Source organism: Triturus cristatus, chromosome 5_2 (genome assembly GCF_964204655.1).
Source record: "Triturus cristatus chromosome 5_2, aTriCri1.1, whole genome shotgun sequence".
Lineage (NCBI taxonomy): Eukaryota > Metazoa > Chordata > Amphibia > Caudata > Salamandridae > Triturus > Triturus cristatus.
The window spans coordinates 189,721,571-189,749,054 of NC_140588.1; the positions used below are offsets into that span (position 1 = coordinate 189,721,571).

At 42.1% G+C, this 27,484-nt stretch overlaps 1 protein-coding gene across 6 annotated transcripts in view; it reads right to left on the minus strand.

Moving 5' to 3' along the window:
• Positions 1-27,484, minus strand: part of ZNF407 (zinc finger protein 407) — a 1,626,307-nt gene that overhangs the window by 1,456,898 nt on the left and 141,925 nt on the right. For all 6 annotated transcript variants that reach the window (XM_085606953.1, XM_085606956.1, XM_085606954.1 and 3 more), the window contains one exon: positions 392-5,060. In XM_085606953.1, coding sequence (XP_085463079.1) covers positions 392-4,994 — 4,603 coding nt within the window. In that variant the 5' untranslated portion in view covers positions 4,995-5,060. The remainder of the gene's footprint in view (positions 1-391; positions 5,061-27,484) is intronic.

A 27,484-nucleotide genomic window follows, 5' to 3' on the forward strand; every position in this document is an offset into this window, starting at 1 on the left:
CCAGTCTTCTATTGTTTGTTATATCACTTAAAACAAAAAGGTACAGAACGTATTGAATCAGAGAAATATGAAAGGCAAGTAGAGAAATGAAACCTTACTGAGGTCAATGAAGGAATGAGTCTGAACATTTAGTGGTGAGCCTTTGATAAGAACACCAAGCCCCTCGACATTTCAGTGTTTTACCTTTGTTGACTCACAATATTATTACATCCAACACATTTCACCAAAACCAATGAACATGATATTAATTGTCAAAGCATTCATTTTACCGCGGCCACACTCTGCTATTGAAGGTCCACTTTTCCCTTCAAGCCTAGAAACCCCACCTGTGTTAGCAAAGACATTCTTGTGCTGTGGACATAAGACAGACATCAACTTCATAGTTGCATACCTGTGTGAGTGCGAATGTGTGCAAGAAAAGCCATGGAGTTGCTGCTTTTGCACATCTTGCCACAATACTTGCAAACGTTGCCTTGGTTTTCTTCTCGCTCACGGTTAATTTGTTCTGTGTCTTCCACAATGTACTTGTTCACTTCCCTCAACAATTCTTCGTGCTGCTCTTTTATATGAAGAAATAAGTTCTGCTCATTATCAAAGGGTTCTGTGCACTTGACACACTTAAATGTTGCCCCTCCCTCGGGCAACTCTTCCACACTGGCCTGCTCGTTCCGAATATGGCCAGCACTAGACAAGTGCTGGTGGAGGTTGCTCTCAGTGTAAAATGACTTTCCACAGAGCAGGCAGTGAAAGTGTTTTTCCTTTGAAGGATGTTTCATAGATATGTGCACATTGAGGCCACTTAGCCCATCTGCTAAAAATCCACAATCGTCACATCGTACACGCGGCGTTTCTCCATGGAACACTATATCAAATTTTTTCCTCTTCTCAATTAATGGGAGATAGGTTTTAAAATGATACTCATTAAGTTGTATTTCATTTATGATTGATCCATCATCTAGCTGGCTTTGAGAGCCATCTTCACAAGGACTTCTTAATCTTACTATTGAAGAATCAAACATGTCAACACTATACAATGTGTTTGCTTGATTATCATCCACACATATAACCATTTCCTTTTGATGCACATGCTCAGGTACTGAATCCCCCATGTCCCAAACATTATCAGTTACTGCATGATCTGCTATCTCGTGCTCCTCTGTTAAGTCCTTCTGTACAGGCACATCTCTCTCAACGCATTTACTATCAGCTGTATTTCCTCCATGATTTGAGGTCGCACCAATGTTGGGTAAATGGGATACTGAGCATTCAAAATGGGACAAACTACTTTTAGAAGACTGGTTCTGAAAATTAATTTGCGAGTTTTCATGACTGCACGGTGGTGTCTCCCTATGGTCCATCAAGATCTCCCTATTTTCTGCACTGGAGTTTTCTATGGTGTGTTGAACGTCTTCTGGCATAACCTGATTAGAATCTGACCGATCCACATTTTCACCATCTCCACTTATTTCTTCTTGTGGTGGCAAAAGATCTGTTGATGAACCAAGATTGCCCTTTAAGCTTCCAAGTCTGATTCCTACATAAGTACCATTCCCAGTCGTGACACTGGATTGTACGTTTCTTGTAGCAGTGCCAGTTTCAGACATTTCCAAAACAGAAAAACTTGCATCGTTTTTTATGTTCTGAGAATCTTTTTCATTATTGCCACAAACCATGTTATCAAGGGCTAGAGGAAATTCTTCTATGATTTGTGGACATGGCGCTTCAGCTATTTCAGGTGCTTCTTGGGTCAAATCTGCTCCATGTGTTTCTGCCACATTAGAACAATTAAGGTATGACTGTCTTTTAAGTTTATGTTTTTCTGTGGTTGCATGCCTAATCATCTCTCGTCGAGTCACAGCGTAGTAATCACATGCCATACAATAGTACTCAAACTCTTTTGTATGTTTCCGTTTAACATGGATCTCTAGTGATGCAAAGGAATGGGCGACAAAATTGCAAAGAGTGCATTTACTGCCAATTCCAGCACTTATTGCCCTATGGGGATACATATCATTTTCTTTATGAGCACTTCCTTGCCTAATGGACAAATGCTGTGTTTCATCTATTGGCATTTCAGTACTTACATCATTTAACAAAATGACGCTTTCTACTTCTACAGCTACAGAACCTTCATCCTGCTGAAGGTGTTGTTCTAAGTGGAAGGCATCCGATTCATCTGCTTTACAAGCATCTGCGACATCAAGTCCACTAACCTGGATGTTGCTTTTCTCACCATTGGCGCCAACATTTGGGCCATCATCAGAAACAGGCTTAGGGCTTTGTTTGCCACTTTCTTCAATTTCTAAACGCCCTTTATGCTTCCGGGTTGTACAGTGACGCTCCATATCACCTTTGGTAACAGTGTAATAGTTGCAAACCTTACACAAATAGCTATACTGGCGACTGTGCTTTCTCCTAATGTGGACTGTCAAATTTGTGACACTAGAGGCTAAAAGTCCACAATGGCTACATATTCTTGAAACCTTACCTTTAGGCCTTCCTCTTTTGGGAGCACTTTGAGTTCCTAATTCAGTGTCACTAATGTCATAATGCACTGTTCTAGATTGTGGTAACTCATTAGCAGCAGTTCTGGTACTGGCGGGACTAGACTGGCACACTATTATGCCTTCCCTACCAAAGTCAGTTATCTCATGCATAGACACATTATTCTCGGTTTGTTTTGCGTTGCTTGCCCCAATACAAACCTTATCAATACATTCCTCAAAAAGTAAGCCGATATTGTTCTTCTTTGCATTTTCTATATGTTTGCTTCTTTTAATGTGCTTTTCCATGCCATCTTTGCACATAGAATAAAGATTGCACGCTTTGCATAGAAAATGATAGTCCTCTGTGTGATGTCGAAGTTTGATATGTCTTGTGAGAACAGTTGATGACCTGGTTTTATAAAAACATTTTTTACATTGGAACTGAGGTGCACACAGGGATGAGTGTTGCATTTCATGGCTATTATTCACCTCTAGTGACTTTCCAGAATCTGCCTGCATGGTCACTTCTATTCCATGAAAACCATCTCCAGTGCTCTGGCTACTTGGATCTAGATTCTTAGAAGATCTAGCAGGAGAAGACAAGTGTTCATTGGATGGCTGAGAGGTTTTCTTCTGAGCCACCAGGCTGAGATGCAACTCTGTTTCCTTGTGGTGCACCATGTCCTCCTGGGCTTGAAAATAAAATTTACACGTGGTGCAACAAAAGGGCATGTCATGCGCACTGCCCATGTGGTCCCTCAAATGTACTTCATCTGAGGAAGCAAACGAACAAAGCTGACAAACGCAGCTAAAAATGCCCATTTTGTGCCGCTTACTTTGGCAGTGTTTCTCAAAGTCTCCTCTTGTGACACAGGAATAGCCACATGGCTGACAGTGGAAAAGCATTTCTTTTGTATGGCACCGTTTAACATGAACTTCCATTCCCTTCCGGTTTTGAAATACGTGATCACAATAAGGGCATGTTCGCAAGATTTTAAAATCTGAAACATTTGGAAGCTGTTTAGAGCCACCTTGGTTTGATGTACTAGACAAGCTTGAACTTGTTTCACTCATATTGAGGGCATGGGCTTCTGAGGTTGCATCAACTTGATTTGTGCATCTGATAGGTTTTAATTCTTTAACAGATGTGTCCGTTAAACGTCTGCCTTTCACATACGCTCCAAAGCGGTGTTTCACATTACGTTTGCCAATGCTCAGCAAGCTGAACTTGCTTTTACCGCTTTTTCGGAAGGTAGAATTTAACGCTAAAGAACTTCTTTCAGTTGAGGAGAGACAGAATCTTCTGGAGAACCTTGGTTTGCCTACTGCCGCTCTAACACTTTTGAAAAATTTGGTGCGTTCTAATTTCTCAGAAATTCCTGAGAGCCGTACTTGTGCAGACTGCTCATAGAGAGTACACTTTGTGAAATCTAAGTCCCCATCGTTCATTTCCGGCTTCTCTTGAGCCGATAGCTTGTTAGAGGAGGTCATCTCGACCACAAGTTCAACACTTTCTTCTGCAAAACTAATGGTGGCGTCATTTACAGAGGTGACTCCATCCGGGAATTCTTTTGCATCCCTAGCCCTTTGAGAGGATGTCTCACTTTTTTTTCTATCAATTATTTGCTTCACTGCTGTTGACTGCTTGTTGGAAAAGCTTTTTACGTCTCTAATCTGAGCTAATCCTAGACGTGCAGAAAGATGCTGACGACGAAGGTGGGTCTTGCCAAAGAAATGAGCATGTAGCAGATTTTCATCAACATACTGAATGCCGCAAAGTTTGCAACAAAATACTTGCTCTGGATGGTCCTCCTTCGGAATGAGTGTTTTCAAAGCAGAACAGTCATCTCCATTACAACTGTAAAGTGGGCAACTGTTTTCAATGAGTATACTGCTGGAACAGTTTTCAGGGGCCACAGTTTCATTGCATTGCCTACATTCAGGGTCTTTCTTGGCATTTTCAACGGTGCAGTTAACTCTGAATTCTTCGACGTCAGATGTGGGTTGTGGACAGGATTTGACTTTTTCTGCATGTGTTTTCCTTATGTGCTCTTTCAAGAGAAAGCCATTGATGGCAACAAAGTCACAATGCAAGCATGGAAACTGTGGAGGCTGGTGGTCGCCATTTGGACTGATAGCACTGGCTAGCTCTGGTAGTGTCTCTCCTGATGTGCTTTTTGAGGTATCAGATGAATAAACTAAACCTTGGACTGAAGGGCACTCCCGATAACCATCCACACAGTCACCAACATTTTCTGAAATGTGAAGCTTAATTTGTTTAGATAAGCACTGAGTTTCAAAGTCTTCAGCAAGGCAGAGGTCTACTGAGTCACATAACGGCCTTTTTAGGCTGATTTCAATGATCTCGTGCATTTCTCCGGCTGACAGTGGACAGATTTTCGAGTCAGACGTGGTGTTCTGATGAGTGTTCTTATCTGTTGCATTGCCCTTTAAATCTTGTGGTGCTTCAGAACTCTGATCTTCTTGAACGCGTTCATGTTCCTCCATACTTATGAAACGCGGTACAGGCAACGCTTCTTTGGAAGTGAGAGCTCCATCTGATTTCGCTGGTTTCTGTAACATCAACAAAGTCAGTTAGTGGCTGAGGTGGAAGAGATGTACTCAAGCAGTAAACACAAAGACAAAACAAGAATGCTGCGTCTTATTTCATCACATTTTAATTATATTCTTTCTGAGCTCAGATATAGCATTTGTCACTGTTGCAATGTGTCAAGTGATTGTTAAGGAACAAGTATTTGTGAGGGCTGACCAATTTAACATGTAGACCGATAACAATCGACACACTAAAGAGTAGTAAGCCAAGAAAAGCCAAGAGGTGGATGTAGCAAATAGGCAGTGCTGTGATTAGGTTAATAGAAATTAGTCTGTGCAAGACGTATTTTCATCGCTGCTCAAGAAGTCATGCCCAACTACACACCAAGGATGTCTCCCATGTTATTTTAACCTTTGCTTGTAGATTCTGTGTAGGTGCATGCTCAACGGTGACTTCAGGACACATAGGTTGAAACGCCTATGGACTGTCAATGCGGTGAACTAAAATAACACCAAAGCACACCATTTCTTTGGCTAGCTGCTTAATTACCATAAATATTCACTGGAAAGGTGAAAATAAATGTCTTTCTGAAGCAGACATGGCTACTGACATTTCACAGTTATAACCTTGCCCCTGGACCCGAAAGAACATCCTGCATCCTCTTGGAGTGAGTGAGTGAGTGAGTGAGTGAGTGAGTGAGTGAGTGAGTGTGTGTGTGTGTGTGTAAGAGTGTGTGTGTGTGTGTGTAAGAGTGTGTGTGTGTGTGTGTGTGTGTGTGTGTAAGAGTGTGCGTTTTTGGTTGTTCCCAGACATCAGGCTACAAGCTGCGTATTATTTTGCCACATCTCTCTGATGTACCTTGGTTATTTTTCAAATATTGTCCCAGGAGTCCCACTGAGCACTTTAATCATTATCCTTCTGCACCACACAGCCAGTGAAGTCAGGCAGGGCTGCAACTACATGATTTTCGGATATACATTTATAATTACTTGAATGCCCCAATTCTACACTACTTCTAGAGGAAGCCTGGCAACAGGCATTAAGGGAATGGCAACAGTCAATACTGTGGAGGATTCTCACCTTTACAACAGTACACTATTGCCAGTTTAGGAAGGTATGGATGATCTTGGTCAACTCTATAAGTGGCAATTGCATTATTCCATCAGTTCAGTGACTTGTTTACTCAATGAAAGGCTGTGTGCAAATAAGGCACTGTAATTCGATAAAGAGGGTCGCTTCTGCCTTATATGAGTGCTAATTAATAACAGTCAAAACCCAGGTCTATCATGGACTGAGACAGAGGGTGCAGTACCTTATAAATAAATGCACTTAAGCAGCAACGACCAGGATTCAGCACTCTCAATTAACAACACCTCAGTCTTGGAGCCAATCAGTGCAAGGCCAGCCTTCAGACACTCTGGCATTGCCAGAAGAGCCAGCTTGAAAGGGCCATATCGTGGGCAATTTCTGTTTTCATTTTGTCACGTCACACAGGACAAAAAAATAAAAATAAATGGCCTACACACTGGCCCTTTCAAGCCAGCTCACCTGGTAGTGCCAGAGTGTCTGACTAACTAGTCCCACACCGGAGGCTTACAGCCATGCTGGAGCCATTAAGGGCCAGCATAGAATGACACAGCTACCTTTGAATGTTCACTATGCATTCAACAAAAAATTACATCAGTTGACTGCTCACCCAAATCTACTGCCAGCAGGATATTATCCATTCTCATCTGTGGCGGGAAAGGACAATGAAAGAAAAGTGCAACACAAGCCTCATGAATTATGACCTGGGCATAATCAATAAAATCATGAGGGGGAAACTTCAATTAAAAGAGCTCACCAACTAATAATCTAGGTAAAGGAAACTATGAACCAACAATTGACACAGGAAGGAAGGAAGGAAGGATACAAACTACTGTCATTACACTGTGAGGACATGAGGAGGGTGACCTAGGGCATGGGGTTGGCACGACCTACTATCCAGGTGGACGTGAGCACCCCTCTGCTTCTTCTCTCACTGCAGATTGGCGCAGCACCTGTGCTGCGAACCCAATTGGTAGGAATGGCTTCCTCTTGGGTCAGCCCACCCCCAAGTATCAGGAGATTGAGCAACGCAGGCTGCCAAGTTCACTCCACTGAAGAGCTTGACGCTACACGTCCATCCGGCGCTAGTTACCAACACATCACGGCAAACCTAAGTGAATACATTCTTCCTAAAAAGCCAGCACAAAGATCTAAGGCTCTTCCTGACACTGCAACTCACCTAACACCTTCCCAGGGCCAGTCACAGCCTCCCCCACTGGCCACGATGGCACTCACGAAGTCGGAGCTCGTGGACAGCTTGGCAGGTCTATGGAGAGACCGGAATGATGATTTATAAACTGAAGGGTCACCAAACACTGCAAGAACTACTGGTGTCACAACTAGACACCATGCAAGCTGATCTGGATTCACTCGGCCCTAGAACAGTGGAACTTCAATCCAAGCTGGAAACGCAGAACACTGCTACCCGAGAGCTCACTCACAACCTGCAACACCTATCAAATGTGGCGATGGTGGCCCTGGCTAAATGTGAAGAATTGGAAAATTGGTCTAAGCACAACAATATACAGATACGGGGCCTGCGGGAGGATGTAGAGGACCAGGACCAGGAGACCTTCATTGACTGAATGTTTGCTTACCTTCTGGGCAATGGAGAACCCACAACCAAGATTAGTAGGGTTCACAGAGTGGACCTGCAGAGACAGACGTCTGACAAGACCCAGGGATGTCCTGGCAAAAATACATCACTTCTCATTCAAGGGAGAAATAATGTGCAAAGCCTGCAACCAAGGAGTGGCTACTTTTCAGAACTATGACTTTCAACTCTATCATGTTATCTCTGCAGAAACATTACAATGTAGACAGTTTTTTAGGCCAATCATGGACAGACTCCGGGCAGACAACATTAAGTACAGATGCGCTTTTGTGTTTGGAACACATTTTGAAAAAGAGGGTAAATCTTATCACTATACTATCAGAGAGGACGCAGCGGGAGCCTTGGTTATACCACTACAGCAGCCCAGCCGCCAGCAGCCTCACCTCAGGGTGCTGTGGGCCTACAGTGGAACAAAACCAAAGGACAGAAATGCAAAGGGCCCAGATAACGAGATAAAATTAAAGTCAGACCATTCTTTATGTGAGGAGGCATAATTGTGCCCAGTCACATCCCTGACTCCCACTTCTGGGCAGAGGGTCGGTCATCCACAGCGGCCTTCTGTACTCTGGATGCTTGACTCCCTTGACCAAAAGATGGTCCGGCTATAGGGGAAGCGGTAGTATTGAATCCTATCCCATTTTGGAACTGGAATACCATGTATTTACCTAGCTTACCCGAGCAGGGTCTTTGGGGGAAAGGCTTTGCCTGGCATCAAGGGGAAGCTCCATGAGGAAGAAAAGGATTGCAGCATGAGGGCCTAAAGAAGGCGAGGCGGGAAGGGCACTAAGAGTTTATTCACTCTCCCGCCTTGGGTGTTCCAACAAATGGGGTAGGCGCAACTATCCTCCCAACTGAGCAGTGGTGTCTTTCCCTGCCTCAAAGCTACTACACCTTCATGCCTCCAGTAAGACCACACAATATTTATCCAGTTGTTTACTACCTGTTTAAAGTTACATTTGAAACCTTCCTATGTTGTTCCAACATGCCACTTCATATGTTATTGGAATACCAGACTCAGTGAATGGTCGACACTCTCCAGGATCTCTTGCACTGACCGAAACGAAACATTCCTAGACATTCCAGTCCCAATGATGCACACTCCTTTCCATTCACTGTGGTAGGGATAATATCTCAAAATGTAAAAGGTCTCAATAGCCTGCATAAAACAATAGCAGTGTAGAAACGCTGCTGCAGGCAACCCCCTTCATAATTTGCCTGAAGGTAACACTCTTGACAAAAGCAGACTGTGGCACAAATTCTGCCCTAAAGCCTATTATTTATCATCCACTACAAAACACAATGGCCGTCCTTGTTCACAAAGCTGCATCCTTTCTATTGATCGACTCCACTAAACATAAGGATGGTCAATATATTGTGCTACGGGGAAAATTGGTGACTACATCTATGACTCTAGTCCAAATTTATGCCCTGAATAAGGGTAAGGATAAATTCCTGTACACTAGGCTGATTTTGCCATAAGAGAGATGATTGTTACAGGAGACTTTAACATGAAACGGGACAGTTCAAAAGAAAGATTTGGGCCGAGCAGGGGTGATAGGGGTGCCTTCTCAAAACAACTTAAGATTCATCTATACTCTATGGGTCTGAGGGATGCATGTCGCGAAAGCCACATGAACGGCTGGGACTATGCATTTTTCTCACACGTACACATTGCAGAATAGACCACGTACTACTCAGCCATGCTCTACTCTCAATGATGACTGAATGTGTGGAAACATTTCAATATTGGATCATGCACCCCTCACTCTACATATCAACCAAAGCCCTGGCATTCATGGCGTTAGGAGGTGGTGCTTGCACCCCTCCATGCTGCACGACCCCGTTCTCAAGCTAGAAGTAGAAGAATACATTGATGAATACTTTGCAACTAATGACAACGCAGACGTCTCTTCCCAAACCTTGTTCAATGCCTACAAGGACATCTAACAGGGATATCCATCTTCATTATGCTGAAAATTTAAAAAGCTGCCTGGCTCTAAACCAGATGCTAGAATCGGAGATAAGCTAGACAGTGGAGCAATACGAAAGCACCCCTATACTTTTCCCGTATACGACAGCTGACAACATCATTAAGGGACCAAATTAAAACTATTACAACTAACAAAGTAGAACCTACTCTCCTTCACTTCAAACGCCATTCTTAGGAGACTCATAAGAAGATAGGACCCTATCTTGCGGTTTTATAGGCAGCTTGCCTTGCTTAAATGTAGATGTCAAATTATACACCAAAATTCCAGCAAACTGACTAGAAGACCTACTCCTGGAATTATACATCCTGATCAGTCAGGCTTTGTCAAAGGCATGGTTCGAAAAATCCAAAACATTGTACTAGTCCTGCAGGTCTAGTCCCTTGAAAAACCTCCTCGACCTAACTGCAACCTACTTGCCCTCTCTGAAAGCAGAGCAAATGTGACAAGATAACAAGATTTAAAGGCATCTTAATTGCTCATTAACATTGTGAGCAATAAAAATGCCTTTAAATCTTGTTATCTTGTCACATCTGCTCCGTTTTCATAGATCGAGGACAAAAGTTAGTTTGTCTTCCTACTCGCCAGAAAGGGCGAGTAGGACCTAAAAACAGCTCGCCCTCGTTAAATTTAGCTTGCATATGCGAGTGGTCGAGTGAATATTTCGAGCCCTGAAAGGCCAACAAACCCATTACAATATTCGGAAATGGATTAATCTTACTGAAAAATTAGTTAAGAAAAAGATCCCAGCCCTTCTGGTCATACTGGATATGGAGAAGTTCTTCAACTGTGTGGATTGGAACTTTATGAGACCGGTCCTGCAGCCAACAGGTAGGGAGCCTCACTTTATTTCAATAATGGCAATTATAAAGCTCCTACAGCAAGAATAGTTCTTAATAAACAGTTTTCTCCCCTTCAGGTTAACAAGGGGGACGAGACGGGGGTGCCCTCTGTCACCCCTTCTGTTCACTCTCAGTGTAGAACGATTGGCAGACCACATGAGAGCAACTGAGGCCATTGAAGGGGTACAATTTGGAGCACTAGAGCACAAATTAATCCTGTTTGCAGATGACCTTGCTCTCACCCTCACAGCCCCGCAAGCTCCTTAGAACAGGCACTACAACATCGCAAGACCTACGAGACACTAGCAGGTTATAAAATTAATGTGTCCAAATCTTAAGTGCTAAATATTAATCCTCCCACAGAGATATTGTCTGACTTTAACTTGAGATTCCCACTCAGGTGGAGCTTCTCTCAGTTTAATTACCTAGAGAACCACTTTATGCCCAAAGTCGAAGACCTGTATAAAGCCTTTTGCCCACTGCTGCTCAGTGATATTTACGTAAATGGGCACCTTATTTACTATTCTGGTTGGGTTGAATAAAGGTTATTAAGATGAAATCCTACCGAGAGTCCTATATTTGTTTCAGGTGCTCCCAGTGGCAGCGGAAGACTCCTTCTTCGCCTCTCTATAAGCTGCTACAAATACGTAAAGAAAGAACTCAAGACTACAAGTTCCTTTAAGGTTACTGCAACTAAGTAAGCAACGAGAGGGACTAGCCTTACCAAACTTTAAACTATATTACTACACAGAGCAGCTCCGTATCAGTGTGGAATGGTCCAAAGAAGAGACGGACATCTTATAAAAAGATCAGTCATGACATGCCACTAAGAGAGGTGACCACGTTCTGCAAATCCAAGAGACCACCCAAAGCATACCTCAGTATGCCAGTGAGCACCACCCTTCAGATTTGGAAAAGGGTAAATAGTCCAGAAACTCAGACCACATATCCCTCCACATACACATCAATATACGCTAACCCAGATTTTACTTCAGCACTGGAAAGGAATGCCTTTGCCCAGTGGCAGCTTGGAGTCTATAGATATATTTCGAACCTATTCCATCAGGGTGAAATAAAACCTTACCACAATGCACACTGGACTTCCAGGTGCCTGAAAATGAAAGGATGTGATACGCACAATTACAACCCTGGGTAATGCACCTAATTAATCAACATGCAGCGATACAAAATAAACCACTGTTTGAAAAACTACTGGCTGCTATTAGGACACAGAGGGGACTCCTATCCAAGTTGTAAACTTCACTCAGGAAAAGCATCCCAATAGATAGGTGGGATTACCAAAGTAAGTGGAGCAGAATACTGAATAGAACAATTAGTAATAAGGAATGAGGCAGGCTGTGGTCAGACTTACACAAATGCTCCATTTCTATCAAAACTAAAGAGAACCACTACAAGCTGCTCTACCTCTGGCAGATTTACCCCCACACAATGTTCGCTAGGTCTATCTCCATGTGATGGGGGAAGTGTGACCAGATAGGAACTTTTTAACACATCTGGTTGAACTGTCTGCATAACCGACCCTTTTGGGAAAACAGATCCAAAACTTACACAAGATCATAGGTTTACCTTTACCTCTTACATCAGCCCTGTTCTTGAGAGGGTTGATAGTCTGACACTTAAAAGATATAACTCTGAAAGACAAAGAGGTAATCGGACACTGTCTCAGGGCGGCAAAATCAGCCGTAGCATCATGGTGGGAGAAAGCAGGCTCTTCATCGATTTGCCAATAGTATGGGATGCTCTCGGGCATAATAGTGATGGAACGTCTAGCTAGCAACATAAAAACAAACACTTTGCATTTAAGGCACAGTAGACTCAAATGATCGACTATCTGTTGAAAGGCCTTCCCAACAATGTATAGCCACCACACTTAAGAGTTCTGAATATCTTCCAGTGATTTTGATAATATTGAACCTATTGACACAGACACCACACTTTTCTGGTATATGTCCAGAGGCCAATGTCTTTTATTTGTATGATTAATTAAAATCTTTACAATATTTGTTGAGAGAAATAAGACTTTACAATACATAGTCTAGGCAAAAACAGGTGCATTAGGGAGAGGATGTGGCCTAATGGCTAGAGTGGTTGACCTCGAAGCTGGGGACCTGGGTTTGAATCTCGGAAGGGATGCTCACCATCCTGTAATTCTGGGCAAATCACGTAATCCTCCCGTGCCTCACAAAATGAATGTGCCTGTCTGTAATGCAACTGGTACTCATGTAAAAAGCTCTGATACCTTTGGGTCGAGCTTGCGCTATATAACCCCCCACCCCCCCAAAATAAAATCGTTATGAGAGTCTTATGGGGCACAATTAAAATGCAGTAAAAGAGAACCTTGAATCATAACTAATATCGCAAACATGTCCATGAAGAAGTAAGACGCTTAAAGCAAGCCTAAAAAGAGGTCTTGAGGGTTACATTTAATGCTTTAGGTAGAGGCCTGATGTTAGCAGCAAACATATAAAGTGCTGAACTAAAATATCCATAAAGATCAAACTATTCTAGAAAGATCCTAAAGTCATAGCAGCTGACATAAGCCTTCGCACAGAAATGCAAAGTGCCTAGTGGTGATTAAAATACTTATAAAATATGGCTATCTGGCCGAGCCTAAAGCTTAAAAGGTTCAATATAAAGGGAGACGTTAAAAGATCTTGCGTGAAAAGCAATGGAACGGCCGCAGTGTAGAATACTTAAGTATTGCACAAGTTCACAGAGATACCACCACTTGCGGTCAAAGACTTGCTGAGGTAGGATTTGTCTTTCCGGACTAGATCTTGCCAGTCTTATAAAGCTCTTTTAAGAGTTCTTATATTAGGCTGATATATTTTGCCAAATTTGGCCAGATCAGTTGGTTCAGTCATTGTGAAGACAAAGTTCCTGGCCTTGCTGCAGGTTCTTATTCTAGGAGTTAAAAATAAAGGCGGTTGTAACAAAGTTAAACGTCCGGCGACAAAATAATACATGGTTGACAGACTCAGATTTAGTTCAGCAGAGCATGCAATTAACAATAGTGGAAAGGGAGGGCCATTTTAAATTTATTTCTTTGATCTGGAGGCCAATCAACCTTGCAACCAAGATGTGTTTAAGGCCAGCTTTCCAAGTTGAGCGCTTAAGATATGGCTGAAGGCTCAATGAGGATCCTTATTGAAATAGGATGTTGCCACTGCTACATTTCTGGTATTTGTTAATTCTTAAGACCAATACTTAATTATTGATTTTTCTGCTGTTACGGGAGGGAGGAATTGTGGGTGGGGCAGTTTTTCCCTTTTCTTTTCTTCTGTAACTGATTTACAAAATATAGAAAAGGTCTCATGACGGTACTTGAAAGAATATGCTGAGTATCATCACTTGCTAAATGTATATGAATTGAGGTGAACGACAGTAAAATCTAGTTTGAAAGGGAAAAAAAATAATGACTCGGGATACCAAAGTAAACATCTTTAATATTTAATGCAGCAAGCTAATCTAAAACTTGAAAATACAAAGCCCGCATTTTAAATGTCTGCTTAAGGTAGAACGAACTTGGTCAGAGGGAGGTCAAGGAGAATGTACAAACCTGGGAATCTCTTACCCACGGTTTAGAAGTGGAAACAAACTCCATGCTCGAGGAAACATGTGCTACTGCCATCAACTCTAGCACATTCCAAATGTTTGCCAACAGCTCTTTTTATCCCAAGTACTAGTGCCTAATAAAGGTGGGGGAAGGATGCTGCAAGGATAGTGTGCGAGAAGAACCTTTTTTCCATGAAGATGGAATGCACCCAGAATTAAAGGAAATAGCTCCTCATTATTAAAGTGCCCGCAGTGTGGAGGTCTTTGAAGATTTTTACTGCTTCCCACTGGAGCCTTAGTCATGCTTTTTACAGCAACACAGTGTCCCTGAAGGAAAACATTGAGGTCCTTAAATTGGCTGAAATGTGGATTTTCTTGGTTATCTTTATCATGAACATTACACTTCCTTAGCTGTTTATCTTTGCAGGCCATAAAGAGGATGGGTCTTTGGCGTTAGCAGTGGGTGAGAAGAGAAAAAGAAGACGGAAATAATGCCACAGGGCGGAAACACTGGTTTGCCTAGGTGTGCATATTGTAGGTTTATTTGACGCTCACAGTGTGGAACAACACAATAATGACTGGCATGAAGACCTACACTGGGAATTTCCTGGATCCATGGAAGAATCCTGGCGCAGGCTAAAAGATATTCAAGAATTTCCCTCAAATTCGTAGAAGTCTTTCCAGGGAAACAGGTTTGAGGAGAGAGTAGAACTCATCCGTAGAGCATTAGGTAATCTGACAAACAAAGAAAGCAAATAGGCATTCTATTTGAAGCAATTCGTTTGTCGCATGCAAGGCAAGGGCAGGTAGAAAGATCTCTTGGCCTGCTTTAGAAGTTTTTAAGCATTCTAACGAGCCAGTCTACGCAAATGCACAATGTGAAGACTGATCTGGAGGACACTGCTGGGCGTCAAAGAACTGATGATAGCTACAGGAGCTAACTTGTGTGACCTATACTTATGGCACCGTAAAGCTGCAGGGATTTAATATGGGACATGGATGCTTTGACCGAGTTTAAAGGCATCACCTCACAGAAGTGCTGAGAACACACCTTGGATCATTCAAATTTAGACCCTTTTTTTAATTGTCACCTCATAGTGACCTTTGATATACTAATACCCAAAGGGGACCTCGGAGCTGCAGATGATGTCGAAGGGCAGAGCCTTGTAAAAGAGGGTGCCAAAGTCACATTTGGATGACCTTCGGAAGGATTCGGCCTGGGCAGCATACTGACTAACCTCGTCAGAAACCTTACAGCCATTTCACTGCTGTGGCAGCACTCCGGAGACAGCTCTGGTGTTACACAAACTAATCGCTTCTAACCTGATCCTGTGAGGAAAAAAGCTACCAGTTTGCCAAAACCTTTCCCAATTTTTTGGATGAGCCTTCTGGAAACAACAAATCTCATGCTCAAGGCACCAGTGACAACTAGGCTACAACAGTCTCCTGTGCAACGGTGCTCTTCCTCTTGTTCTGCATTGCAAATTCTTGCACTTTCTGCAAGGCGCAACTTGATAATGTTTGGCCACCTGAGAGTGTTCATCGAGGACCAGAAAGACAACGGAATAGTACTGTGTGCAGTAAGGGCAAAGGTGATCAAGACTCGTGCACTGCTGCAGTGATACCTAGTGAAGATCAGCTTTGGAGATGAGATTAATACAAGTGAGAGGACACAGACCCAATAATAAGAGTCAAATACAAGAGGAGCCCAGCACAAAAGCCATCAGTTTGACCACTGGCAGGACCGTTGAAAGGCCAAACCCTGATCAGAATATTGACACTCCAGTCACTCTGCTGGGACCATCCTACACATTCATTAAGTACAACCCGTGATTTAGTGTCTACTAAGGAGAGGAGAGTGACTGGGCTTTCTTGACACTGCTAAGACATAGGAGCCCAATCTACACGCCATTTTTTACCTCAAGAAAGTTTGCTGTCAAGCCTGGCCTAAAAAACTGAATTCCACAACACAATGCAACTCTTCTCGCCCTAGATTGCTCATAAACGCAGAGGTAATGAGCTTAGTGAATCTTTGGCTCGTAGGCTAGCATCTTAAATGCACAGCCTCGCCTCACTGCCAACACGGATTTATTCCTGCCTGGGATACTGCGGAGCAGATTAACATGGTAATAATGTGGTATGCTCTTGCTGCTTTCCTACGGCTATGAGCACACTGGCCGATGAAAATAAACCTTAATAATGTATTGTGGCTGAATTCACAGCAATCACTTTATAAAACTCAGGTTATGACAGAGAATTAATTATTTGACACAAAGCTTCTATACTGATCCTAAAATAAGAGTTGTGTCATGAGGAGGGCCCTGAATATTTTATATATCCCTGTGAACGAGGCAGAGGTGCCTGTTTTCCCTCTTGCTGTTCACCATATACCTTGAACCTTACATACACGATTCAGCAGAAAGATCAGAATCCAGAGGTTGAGTTTAATAATGTAGTCATTAAATTCCCAGCCTAGGAGAACGACATAGCTTTATGCATAACAAATCAGAGAATGGGGCTCCAGCCATCTGCAACTTGGCATTTAACCCTGGCCAGAGGTCAGGCTAAAACGTCAATATTTATAAAATCTAATCTAAATCAATGCAACACACAATTGTGACAGTGTAACCACCAGAATGACCACTCAAACAGAGTATTCAGAAGTAATTATATCTAGGGCCCCACTGGGCTGGTGTCAATGGTTCCCGATGAGTGTGGAGGTTGCGGTGGTTCAGTCGCTCAAGGACGTTCGGATATATAATATGGGGGATTTTGTTTCTTAAGGCAGCGTACGCAATTGGGATGAGGTTGTAGCCGGGGGACAATGTGCTAAAATTCACTATTTCAGGGCATGACAAACCATGAAGGCACTGCTGGGTGACGAGTAGCTGGAGCCTCCCGCTCACCCTTCTTTCGCCTACCTTCTTTTCACTAAATCTCCGCATAAGTTGGTCTCTAATATATACAATATGTCGCAGGAGTTCAGCCGCACAAATTACTCTCCGCCTAGAGCGCAGTGGCAGCTCGACTTCGGCACTCCTATAGATGACAGTAAATGGAGGTACTGTTGTGAGGTCACCCAAAAAGCGTCATTGAACGGCAGACACATACTGAACCACTTCAAGTATCTTAACAGGCTATATTATACTCCGGAGCGAGTCCACAGGTATGGGTTGAGAGACTCGGACTGCTGCGAACGCTGTGGCACAGGTGGCGCAGATTTTTCAACGTGGCATGGATTTGCCTCCAGATTGCTGCCTCTGGAACCAAATATTTCAGGAACTGGGGGGAATAGTAGGAACTCTACTCTCCCCTGACAGCCCTATTGGGATATACAAAGCCCCTGAATAAAGATGTAAGGAAACTCATTGGTCTGGGTTTGCTCCTAGCAAAGCGTTGAATTGCGTTGCGCTGGGCACGCAGCCCCCTCCCTTAAAGTCTGAATGGGAAAAATACATGATATTCTGTAATACACATTCTGAAATATATAGTGAGCTAATGCCCCCGCAGAGCCGCCCGAAAAGTTTCTGGGGCCTGTATAAACAATATCTTAAGGCAAGAGATGTGGGCGAGACTAACGATAATTTGGGTTATTGTACCGAATTAGGACACTCATGTATGGGCGAGATAAGGTGGGCCATTTGGTTGTACAATGCTAAATCAGTCTATTTCATATTTGTGATGAAAATCTGTCTGTTCGGCTGTACTGCTAGCAGGGCGGTGAGACCGGTGCCATCGCACTGGGTGCTGGCTTCCTGGGGGCGCCGTGTTTACAACTTAATTATGCTTTTTAAGCACCTGCTGCCACGTTCCGTTCCTCCTGCAATTACAGGGCCTCACAAAAATGTCAAGATAGCTCCTGTGATTAATGTTCTTCCTGGCCAGAGATCAGAGTTTTGTGTAGTTGAGGTTTTTGACTTAGGTGAAGGTAGCACAGAGGGTTAATATGCCTACTGCAAAGCACGTGTACCAAGTAGATTCCAGGGTGAACTTAATGTAAATAGATGAGCAGGTTACTGGTTTTAAAAGAGACATCCTTTTGTTACTTGCAATTTTTAACTTAATGTCCTAATATAGAATAGTGAGGTATTAACTTTCATCATGGAACTGCATACACTCTGCAAAGTATAGAACATTGAGTAATGTTGCAAAAAGGGTTAATTTGGGTAGAAATGGATTCTTATTATTGAAGAAAACTCCCAACTATGCGGTTTCTTTTTTGACACGGAGTTCGTGCTTCTCCACACCAAGCACTCCTAAACTATACTGCCTAGCAGTATGGATGACACGTGACTCCTACACCTGTTACTCCTCTGGCTTATGTAACATTTCCTATACACTGATGCAAAGTGCTCTGACATACTTTACTGGTATGAGTGGCGCTATATAACGAATTCAATGCATCTGAGAGAGAGTGGTTCTGGAGACTTGGTCACTGCTAAAGGGTGCGAAAATCCGCGGAGGAGGTGGTCATTGGGGGCGCCAACTAACATTGTCGCACTGGGTGCCACCAGCGCTAAAGCCGGCCATGACTGCTTGACACAAGGCTGTTGTTTTTGTTTTGCATCTAATCTGAAATCCATGAGGTAACTTTTTTTTTATGATCCTTCATTTACTCTCTCTGCTGTAATCTTAAGTAATATTGAATCATGTGCTCTGCTGTGAACTGTTAAATAAAATTCACTAAATAAAATAAAAAAAATAAAAAAAGTAACTATATCGAGGGCCATTAGAATTATGCAATTGTGTGGCAGCAGTGTTTTTCGCCTAGTTATGGTTTTGTCGCATTAACCACAAAATCCATTGTCTGCTGCATATCTGCAGATTTAAACAACAAAATATTTTGTTTCTAGCACAAACTGTCTTAAAGTTACTAAAAGTGTAGTGACATGTTGCTGTGCAGTGGAAGGCCCTTTGCAAAAGTTGACTGGCCACCTTTCTGTTGTTTATTGCTGCATTTGGTTATTAAATTGGTACTAATGCGGTGCAACTAATGCCCAGACAATGATTAACAAGTGTAAAAATGTCAAAATAGTGAAGTGATACTATTACAAAATGTGCAGCATTACGCTGCAAAATTTTCTTACTCTTGCCACATACTTTACTCAACCCTGCCAAATAATTTGGCCCTCCTCCGTCACATAATTCCAGTAGCCCTGATTATATATGTGGATGTTATAAAAATTGTTATAGATCAATTTGATCCTTTGCTTAAAACAAGAAGTGCAATTTTGAAAATGTGGGACATTCTAACACTGATAGGTTTCAGCAACTTTAGACAAACTATTATCTTGCACAGGTTTCGACAACTTTTCAGTCCAATCCAACTTCATATTCCAGCTCACTCTTTCAGAAAGCGAGACTAAGTTTTCTAGCTGTATATAGGGGTATTAAAACACTCGGAGGAGCCCTCCATTACATTAAGCTTCTGTTGATTAGAGAGGGCTGGACGCTCTCAGTGTACAAGTTCTGTTATTGGCTGCTCATGGTGGTCGAATGATGTGATTAATGAGCAGTAATGTGTTGGGACAAAGTATTTGGGTTTTGATGATTCAAGGGCAGCAAATTGAACATTTACTAAATTGGGATACCATCAAATATTACAACAGAGTACAATTTGAGAGATGACAATGCATACCTCGGGTCCAACGGGACATGGGCAAACCTATGGTGCTCCTAAGTTTAGTTCTTATATTCCACTATGGGATAACTATTCTGTCCCTGTGATAGTTCAGGAAACAAGTTGGAGACATTGAAAAAAGAAGAGATCTTGCAATTCCAACAGCTATATGATGGGGAGACTTTGAAATCATTTACGTGATTGGAAGGTAAATTTGGCTTACACAACTGAAGAATTTGTCAAAATATTTTCAAATTCGGTATTATATAAATAACAAGAGAAGTATTTTACAATTCAGCAAAAATAAGATGTTAGAATGTATGTAAGCGTCTGATATATTTCCAATATAAGAACTATCCATGGCAGCAGTACTCGGAGAAGTGGTTGCAGATTGCTAATTACAGTTACAGGGTCTGATGTGGGTGAATTTGTAGATTTGATGTATTAAGTGGTGAACGCGGCTAAGTATAATACACAGCAGTTTAGGACAATATTTTCTCTGTTTTGTACAAATCTTAAGCCTCCTATCTTGAAGCTCAGATCAAGTGCTAAATGCCCAGGGGGGGATGTAATTTGGCACCCGCTGTTATCAATATGTTGAACTCATGCTCCATCACCTCTGATTATTAAAGAAGTTTTCTATTAGAATGTCAGATCTTTTTCGATGAGATCTGGTGCTACCAATTAGAGATATTACGGTTGCTCCAAGCACTAGGGAACAATTATTTTTATAATGCAATGATATTTACTGCTGTCATCATAGGGAAACTGAATATTGTGATACAGTGAAAACATTCAGCTTCACCTATAATTGAACATTGGTGGAATACATTTCCTGAGGGCTACTTTATTAGGTCTCAGCCTACCAGACAGCACAGCTGTGTGGTTTGCTAAAGGTATCTAGGGAACCTTCAGAAAGTTGACCTAGGAATGCATTCCACCCGTTGCTTCCCATTGGCTTTGTGGTTTGCAACTCACATTTTCTGGATTTCTATTTCCTGGTTTTACTTGCTTTAGGCTGACCAGCTGGAGTCTGTCCATCCCATTGCCCAAACCTTATTTACTGCATTCTTCAACAAACTCGCTTTCTGTAAACCGGCCTTTAAATCTTGTTATTATCTTGTCATATTTGCTGTCCATTCAAAGACCAAGGTCAAATGTCAAGCTGTGTCTTCGAGGGAGCCTGGTGTTTACTTTGCTTTCGTCTGACTTCAAAGTGAGAGCAATTATTGGAAATGGGAATGCAGATTACTCCGTGCCCCTCCTAAACTGCATTTACGAGGCTGTAACATATCCATTAAATAGCACATCGTGTAACATGTAAATGACAGATTCTTTAAAGATGTGCATTCTATTTGAATTAATTTGGGGGATGCAGACTGGGGCTCATGTGGGAAGAATGAAGGTCTCCTTAACATACTGAAACTCCTAACTGTTGTTGGTGGATTTGGGTGACAGATCTCGAATCAAACTACCTGGCAGTACAACTGCAATGGGCTGCCAAATGCCTACATGAAAAAGGGTCAACCAAGGCTACGTACATATTAAGCACGCGAGGCACTTCATATGGGATACTGTGAGTTGCTAAGTACAGTGGTAACAGATGTCTTGTTAGAGCGAAGATGAAGGTGCCAGAGTTTCTCTGTTGGTGTCTACCTTGATTCGTAGAGACTTTTCTAAAACAGGGGATAAACGAGGCGGTCTGGTCATCGGCCGAAGTGTCATGTGTGGGAATCTGTTTTCTAATGGTGGGTTGCTGACCTTTACGGAACTTGCACGAGAAAGATATGTGTCAAAAGGACAAAGTAGGACATATACATCCTTGATGAGAGAAGGGATGAAAGAGTATGAATAGGCTAAGCTACTCACCCATGTAGTACTCAAAGCACTACTAACACTAGGAAATTCTAAGAAAAGCTTGTTATCTTAATGCTTATCCAATTAGGTGAACCATAATGGTCGATCGGGTCATCTAAAGCACAGTGGGAGGCATACCTGAACTGGGAGAGCTTATGTCAGGAATGGGGGGGGGGGGCAATACATAGACACACTGCAAAAGTGTCTGGAAATGTTAAATTGTAATATTTTAAATCTATCTATGCATATCATACTACCTCACTCCTTGCCACCTCCATTGACTACCTGTGCAGCTAAGACACTTGTCCCATGTGTAGAACTGAAGATTCTGGCTTCTATCACATGGTGTAAAACTGAACAGCCCTTTCTTCCTTCTGGAGGGACTCACCCGGTAACTTAGCTTATTGTCACCCATGTGTCCTTTATATAAACCAGAGACATGCCTGATGGGGAGTCTAATTGCCCGACTTAAAGCTAAAAAGTCAACTTGCCGATTGGCAGGCTTGGCACTGCTGTTGACCAAAAGGCAGATCACAATGGATTGGTGCTTTTTTCTGGCATCAGACATCTCTAGACGGAAGAAGAAATGAATTAGATTGGCAACAAAAGAGAAATAAATGGCAGCTCTGATATGTAAAAAGGGTAGGACAGCACCATGTAGCACCTGGGATGTTATTTTACTGGAATTGACCCGACATTCGGACGATTTAGCTCTTTGAACTATCTTGCTACATTAGTTAGTAGACATAACGCAAAGATCAGAGAAAGATACAAACTGCCACACAAAAACTATAGGACAATGTCAATCAAAGCTATCATACAAACCACTCGGGCCCTGTGCCTATATAATTTTAACATCGACCCCACAACCAGAGACTTAAGCGAAAAATGCTTACATCACTGCCAGAAAATGTTTAAGAAATACTTCAACAAAGTTAAATTATATGTTCTGTTATTTACCTAATATTTAATTTTCTTTAAGGACACGTTGTCTAGCATGTAATTCAGTTTGCATTTGGACCTATAGAAGATTTAAAAATTGAATGCACCGCTGCAAATGAGTTCATTTTTAAAACAAATTTGGAAAATGCGATAAAGATATGTAAGAGCTGCAAAGGCAACCAAAGCGAAACATAGCAAAAGGTTCTCAACTAAGTATTGAGTTCGGATTTTCTACTTGACAGAACCTCCCTGAGTAAGCCTTGGACTGCTCAATGTCCCTGCCCGGAGGGTCCCTTTTCGGCTTAATACTAAGGTAAGCCCCAGGACGCCTGTAAAGAGTGGTCATTTTTCCTATATGAGCAAAGTAACCCCTGATAGCACATGGATTCCTGAAAAAGTTCCCACAACACTCAACACTACAAAAAGTGCACATATTCATAAAACGATTCAACAAACATGGGGTTGTCTCGCAACGAAGCACAGACCCCAATATAGTAGGTGCTGCCAGGAGGTTCAACTACTGCCCATCCCTAATAGAGACGATCTATTCTGGCTACCGTTGTATGAAATCTCCTGGGGCTGGAGTGTGTTTTTTGTCCACAATCTGTTGCACAGGGTCCAAAAAGACTGAATACAGGCAAAAACTGCTGCCAAGTGTGTGTTGCGTATTGTCATAAAATGTATACTACAGCACGAAAGAGCTGGGGTTTCCGATAGGTGCACTGTAATTTCAGGGTTCACCGACCTAATAGGACATTTTGAATCAGTGACTCAAGGGTTGTGGGTCAGCATTCGCTGGCCACATCGACGCCTGTAGGGTAAAGTGTGGCTGTAATTGTTCACATATCAATTGTGACCGGGTAGGCAACATTGTCATCTATGTGGGTCGAGGTAGTAGTAAAGGCCACACCCTTACTGCGCAGGTAACGGGGTGCGGGTGATAGAGGGTCCAATTTTATGAGGAGGCTTAATGACGTATACTAAATTAAAAGAGGGAGTGCGGATGTAAGCATTTGAGAAGTAAGATGAGGAAGAGAGGATGCCTCTGCTGGGGGGCAGTCGATCTCATTAGGTGTAGGGGCCGTGCTAATAGTAACACTGGTAAAAGCCTTTGGAACTGGTATACTAGGACTGGGACCATGAGGCACGAGTAGAGCACACAATGGGTAGACTGGTATAATGGTATTTACTAGGTTGGAGAAGTGCCTACAAACCTGTTGATTAAGCAGCTTCAGGCCTAGTAGCAACCAATGTAGGAGGTGTAAAAGGGGCAGGGACACGGTGCGAGGACCGCAGGCAGGCAGGCTTCCTTTTGGTGCAAATGCGCACTTGTCTCCATTTAGATTTGTCCCCCCCACGTAAACTAGACTGCTCGATCTGCACTTTTTTCTCCTGCAAGACATAATGCAACAGACATTTACTATATAGATGATAAAAAAAATTTCCACTCCCTCGTCGTCTCATATGGGTGTAGATGACGTAAAAATTTACCAGAGGAGCATTTGCCTACTAAGGATGCTGTTCTGGCACAGAAGTGAAAAATGATGGAGAATTGATGTACTGTTTTGGGAAAGCATGCCTATTTTGTGCCAAAAGGGGCAAAATAATAGATCTCACAATGACTAGGGCTTCCTCCCAATGGGAAATCAGGTGCAAATTTCCCCCACAGTCACTTTTTACGCAGTTACTCAGCATGGAAAACATTCCTTTTCATTAATAGTTGAAGCGTTACTGGTGGCTAAATAGGACTGGCATGACTCCACCTGAACACAACACCTTAGCATGTACGGAACAAAAGAAACCATCAAGGAAAAAGGCTTGATTTTCATGAACATAGCCTAAAAGTAGGAAATGGAATGAGCAATTGCCTCAAATAATGGTTTGTAAAGGAGTGATTCTTTGCGAAACAGGTAGGTTTACATTATTTTTGGAATGCCTGAGTTAAGCTAGCCATTCACTAACTCCTCAGGAATTTTGGAGCAAACTTTTCTAAGTTAGGGCAAATGTGGAGAACTAGTTCCTACTGCTCTAAGATAAGGTCTGTGTTGAAAGTTAGAGAGAAGGAAATGCTTCTTGGTTCTACAGGCCTGAAAACCAAAACTAATTTAGTTAGTGGAACCAGAGTTACCTGGCAAGCTTCAGCATTATCTTCAGACGGTAAGAGATGAGAGGAAGAATCATTAAGGATCTGTTCAATTCAATCAACAAGAAATCTCAATTAAAGATCAGCAATAAGCTATTGAAAGATGGGCAGTCAAACTTTGAGAAGGGACTTTCAGTGTGCTGGAACATGTGTTGCCACGTTTTTAGTCAATTTTGATCTGTTTGAGCTAGAATTTCTTTGTTGCAGAATATGCAGCAACTGTTGATTATGTGGCAAATGCGAATAATTTATAATTAAGCGAAAACACGCTGCAGCTACAGAATCACATAATTCCCGTGGCCCTAAGCAACAGAGGAGTAAACGAACATACATTTGAACAAGCGTCATAGACAATCTTATGGTCCGAGAGAAAGAGAGCATGACCTTAGAATAAGTGCACGCAACAGACTGTGTTAACCTTACCCATCTCCATGTAAAAACACACTGCCAAATACGAGAGAAACTGGTTTTGGTATTCATTTCTCTTTATATTTCTTCTACTATCACAATATGATGCAAAGATTTACAACTTGAGAGGTTTAAAAAAAAAAAAAAGATTTCCTACGAAAAAGTAAGGCGCCATAAATGCTGGATGGACAAGTCTTAGGAATCACTGTTTCAGCCAAATTTTACGAAAGGAGGCCAGAAGTTACGTTTTTGTGGCTTAGTCAATATAATATATTTACATCGGGTCTAACAGTGAAAGGCGGATGGTATTTAAAGCAAATCAATTAAGCGTTCCTCGGTCAAAGACTGGAATGGACAAGAAGGCTGCCATCGGATATTCTACACGACAGAGGAGTCCCAGAGTGATAATACAGCACTTCCACGATGTTCCAGATTTGAGTTTTATTTTCTACACAGGCCCAAAATGCCAAAGTCAACAAATTGAATTATAACCGTTTTGCAATTTAGATGTAATTAAGCAAGCAAGGGGCAACGAGCGTATCAACGTTTAATCTTCTATAACACTATAGCAAAGTTCTTTGGATTAAGGAAAAGTCCCACTGTCAGTGGTCTCTTTAACTAAAGTACACCAAAATGTAGTGACACTTGTATAATGAATGATTCGGCACCTACCAGGCATACTTTTTTCACTACTTATATATTTATATATATATTTATTCAATCGATCAAAAATATGATCATTCACATTTCAAGTCAGTACATGATCATTAAGAATAATAAAATGTGCACCAATTTAAAAAATGTTAAAGCATTTTTTTTTTAAATCAATGTATATGCATCTGAGAAATACCACTTAACCTAATTAAAGTTACGACACAAGAACATGTTTGCTCATTTTAACCTTTTCCACCATGCAAACATTAAAAACCTCGAGACAGCAAATACTAGCCAGCTTGTAGTATCTGATTTAAATATACGTATTGCTTCCAATGGACAATTAAAAGATAGAATACGACATACAGGGGCCAGCCAGGTTTTCCTAAGCTCAGCAGAAAAGGAACAGCAGAAAAAAAAGTGCTCGATGGTTTCGGGGGAAATATGGCATTGAGGACACACAGGATTTACAGACAGGTTTCCCCAAGAGCTCTTCAGTCATTCAAAGGAAGGGATCCATATCTGAACTGAACATACAAGGCCTGTGCCTGGGGCGGTTCAATATCATCCAAAAACCCTTCAAAAGCAAATACTCCTTTAACATTCAAAAACCCCACAGTCCAAGTGCCATGTGCAAACCGGTCAACCCTTTCTGAGATCATTAGATCCCCAAACCTTTTTTTAAACAAGGGGGACCGTAAGTTTGGTCATAGATCCTGGATCCTCCCAGAGTTGCACCATCCCAATTTTTGAAAACCAGAGCTTGATCTTTTTTCACTACTTTAAATCAGGCGTGATTTTTTAAATACTTCTTACTGTAGAATTGTGTCACCGCATTTAATTCTACTGTGGCTTTTGCGTGTTTCTATGCATTTTGTGTTTTTCAATCGCCGGTGCCCCCTAGAATGATCCCCTAAACCATGAGTGCAACCGTCTGCTTTCTATCTATAGAAAAAGTCCTAAAATATTTCCCTCGGGCGGTAGGTAGTCACTGTGGAATAATAAAGCACGCGCACAGTCAGAACAGACTGCAGTTGGAGGGTGCTCTACTGAAGTAGTGGGAATGTTAAACAGCAAGAAATATTTCCATTTGGCAGCTTGAAAAAGTTCCCATAAAAGACAAAGTGCCCTGTGACGCTTTCAAAGAATAATGTCAACCTGCTTCAGAGAAAGTGTTCCGATGACCCCTGGTGGTCACTTTTAATACTGAAGCGGCAGCACGTAAGGATGGCTTAGAAGCGTCGAGTTGGAGTAGAAATAAAACCATCGTCGGTCTTCGGCCCTTTCTCGAGTCACACTCTAGTGGGTGACGGGGAAAAAAGACGCTAAAGGACCCACTGTTTCTGTCAATCACACAAAGAAACAAGCATTTGCAATGCAATAGGTCTCGCAATTACGGAGTTTGAGCTATTGGCACTGTAAATGACAATGCCTTTTTTTGTTTTGCTTATTAAAACATAAATAAAAGGCATTGTCATTTACAATGCAACAGCTTAAACTCGCGTAACTGCGCGACCTATTGCATTGCAATGCAAATGCTTGTTCTTCTACTTGCCCACTGTGTAGACACTAAGTGATATTAATGGTTTATCTACGGAATTGATTTGGGGACCCCAAAGACCATATGGGCTGCAGGAGATGGATGGAACGGCGCCTGCCCATTTAGCAGCACTAGGAATTTGAATATCGTTTGATAGTGTTGCACCAAGGCTG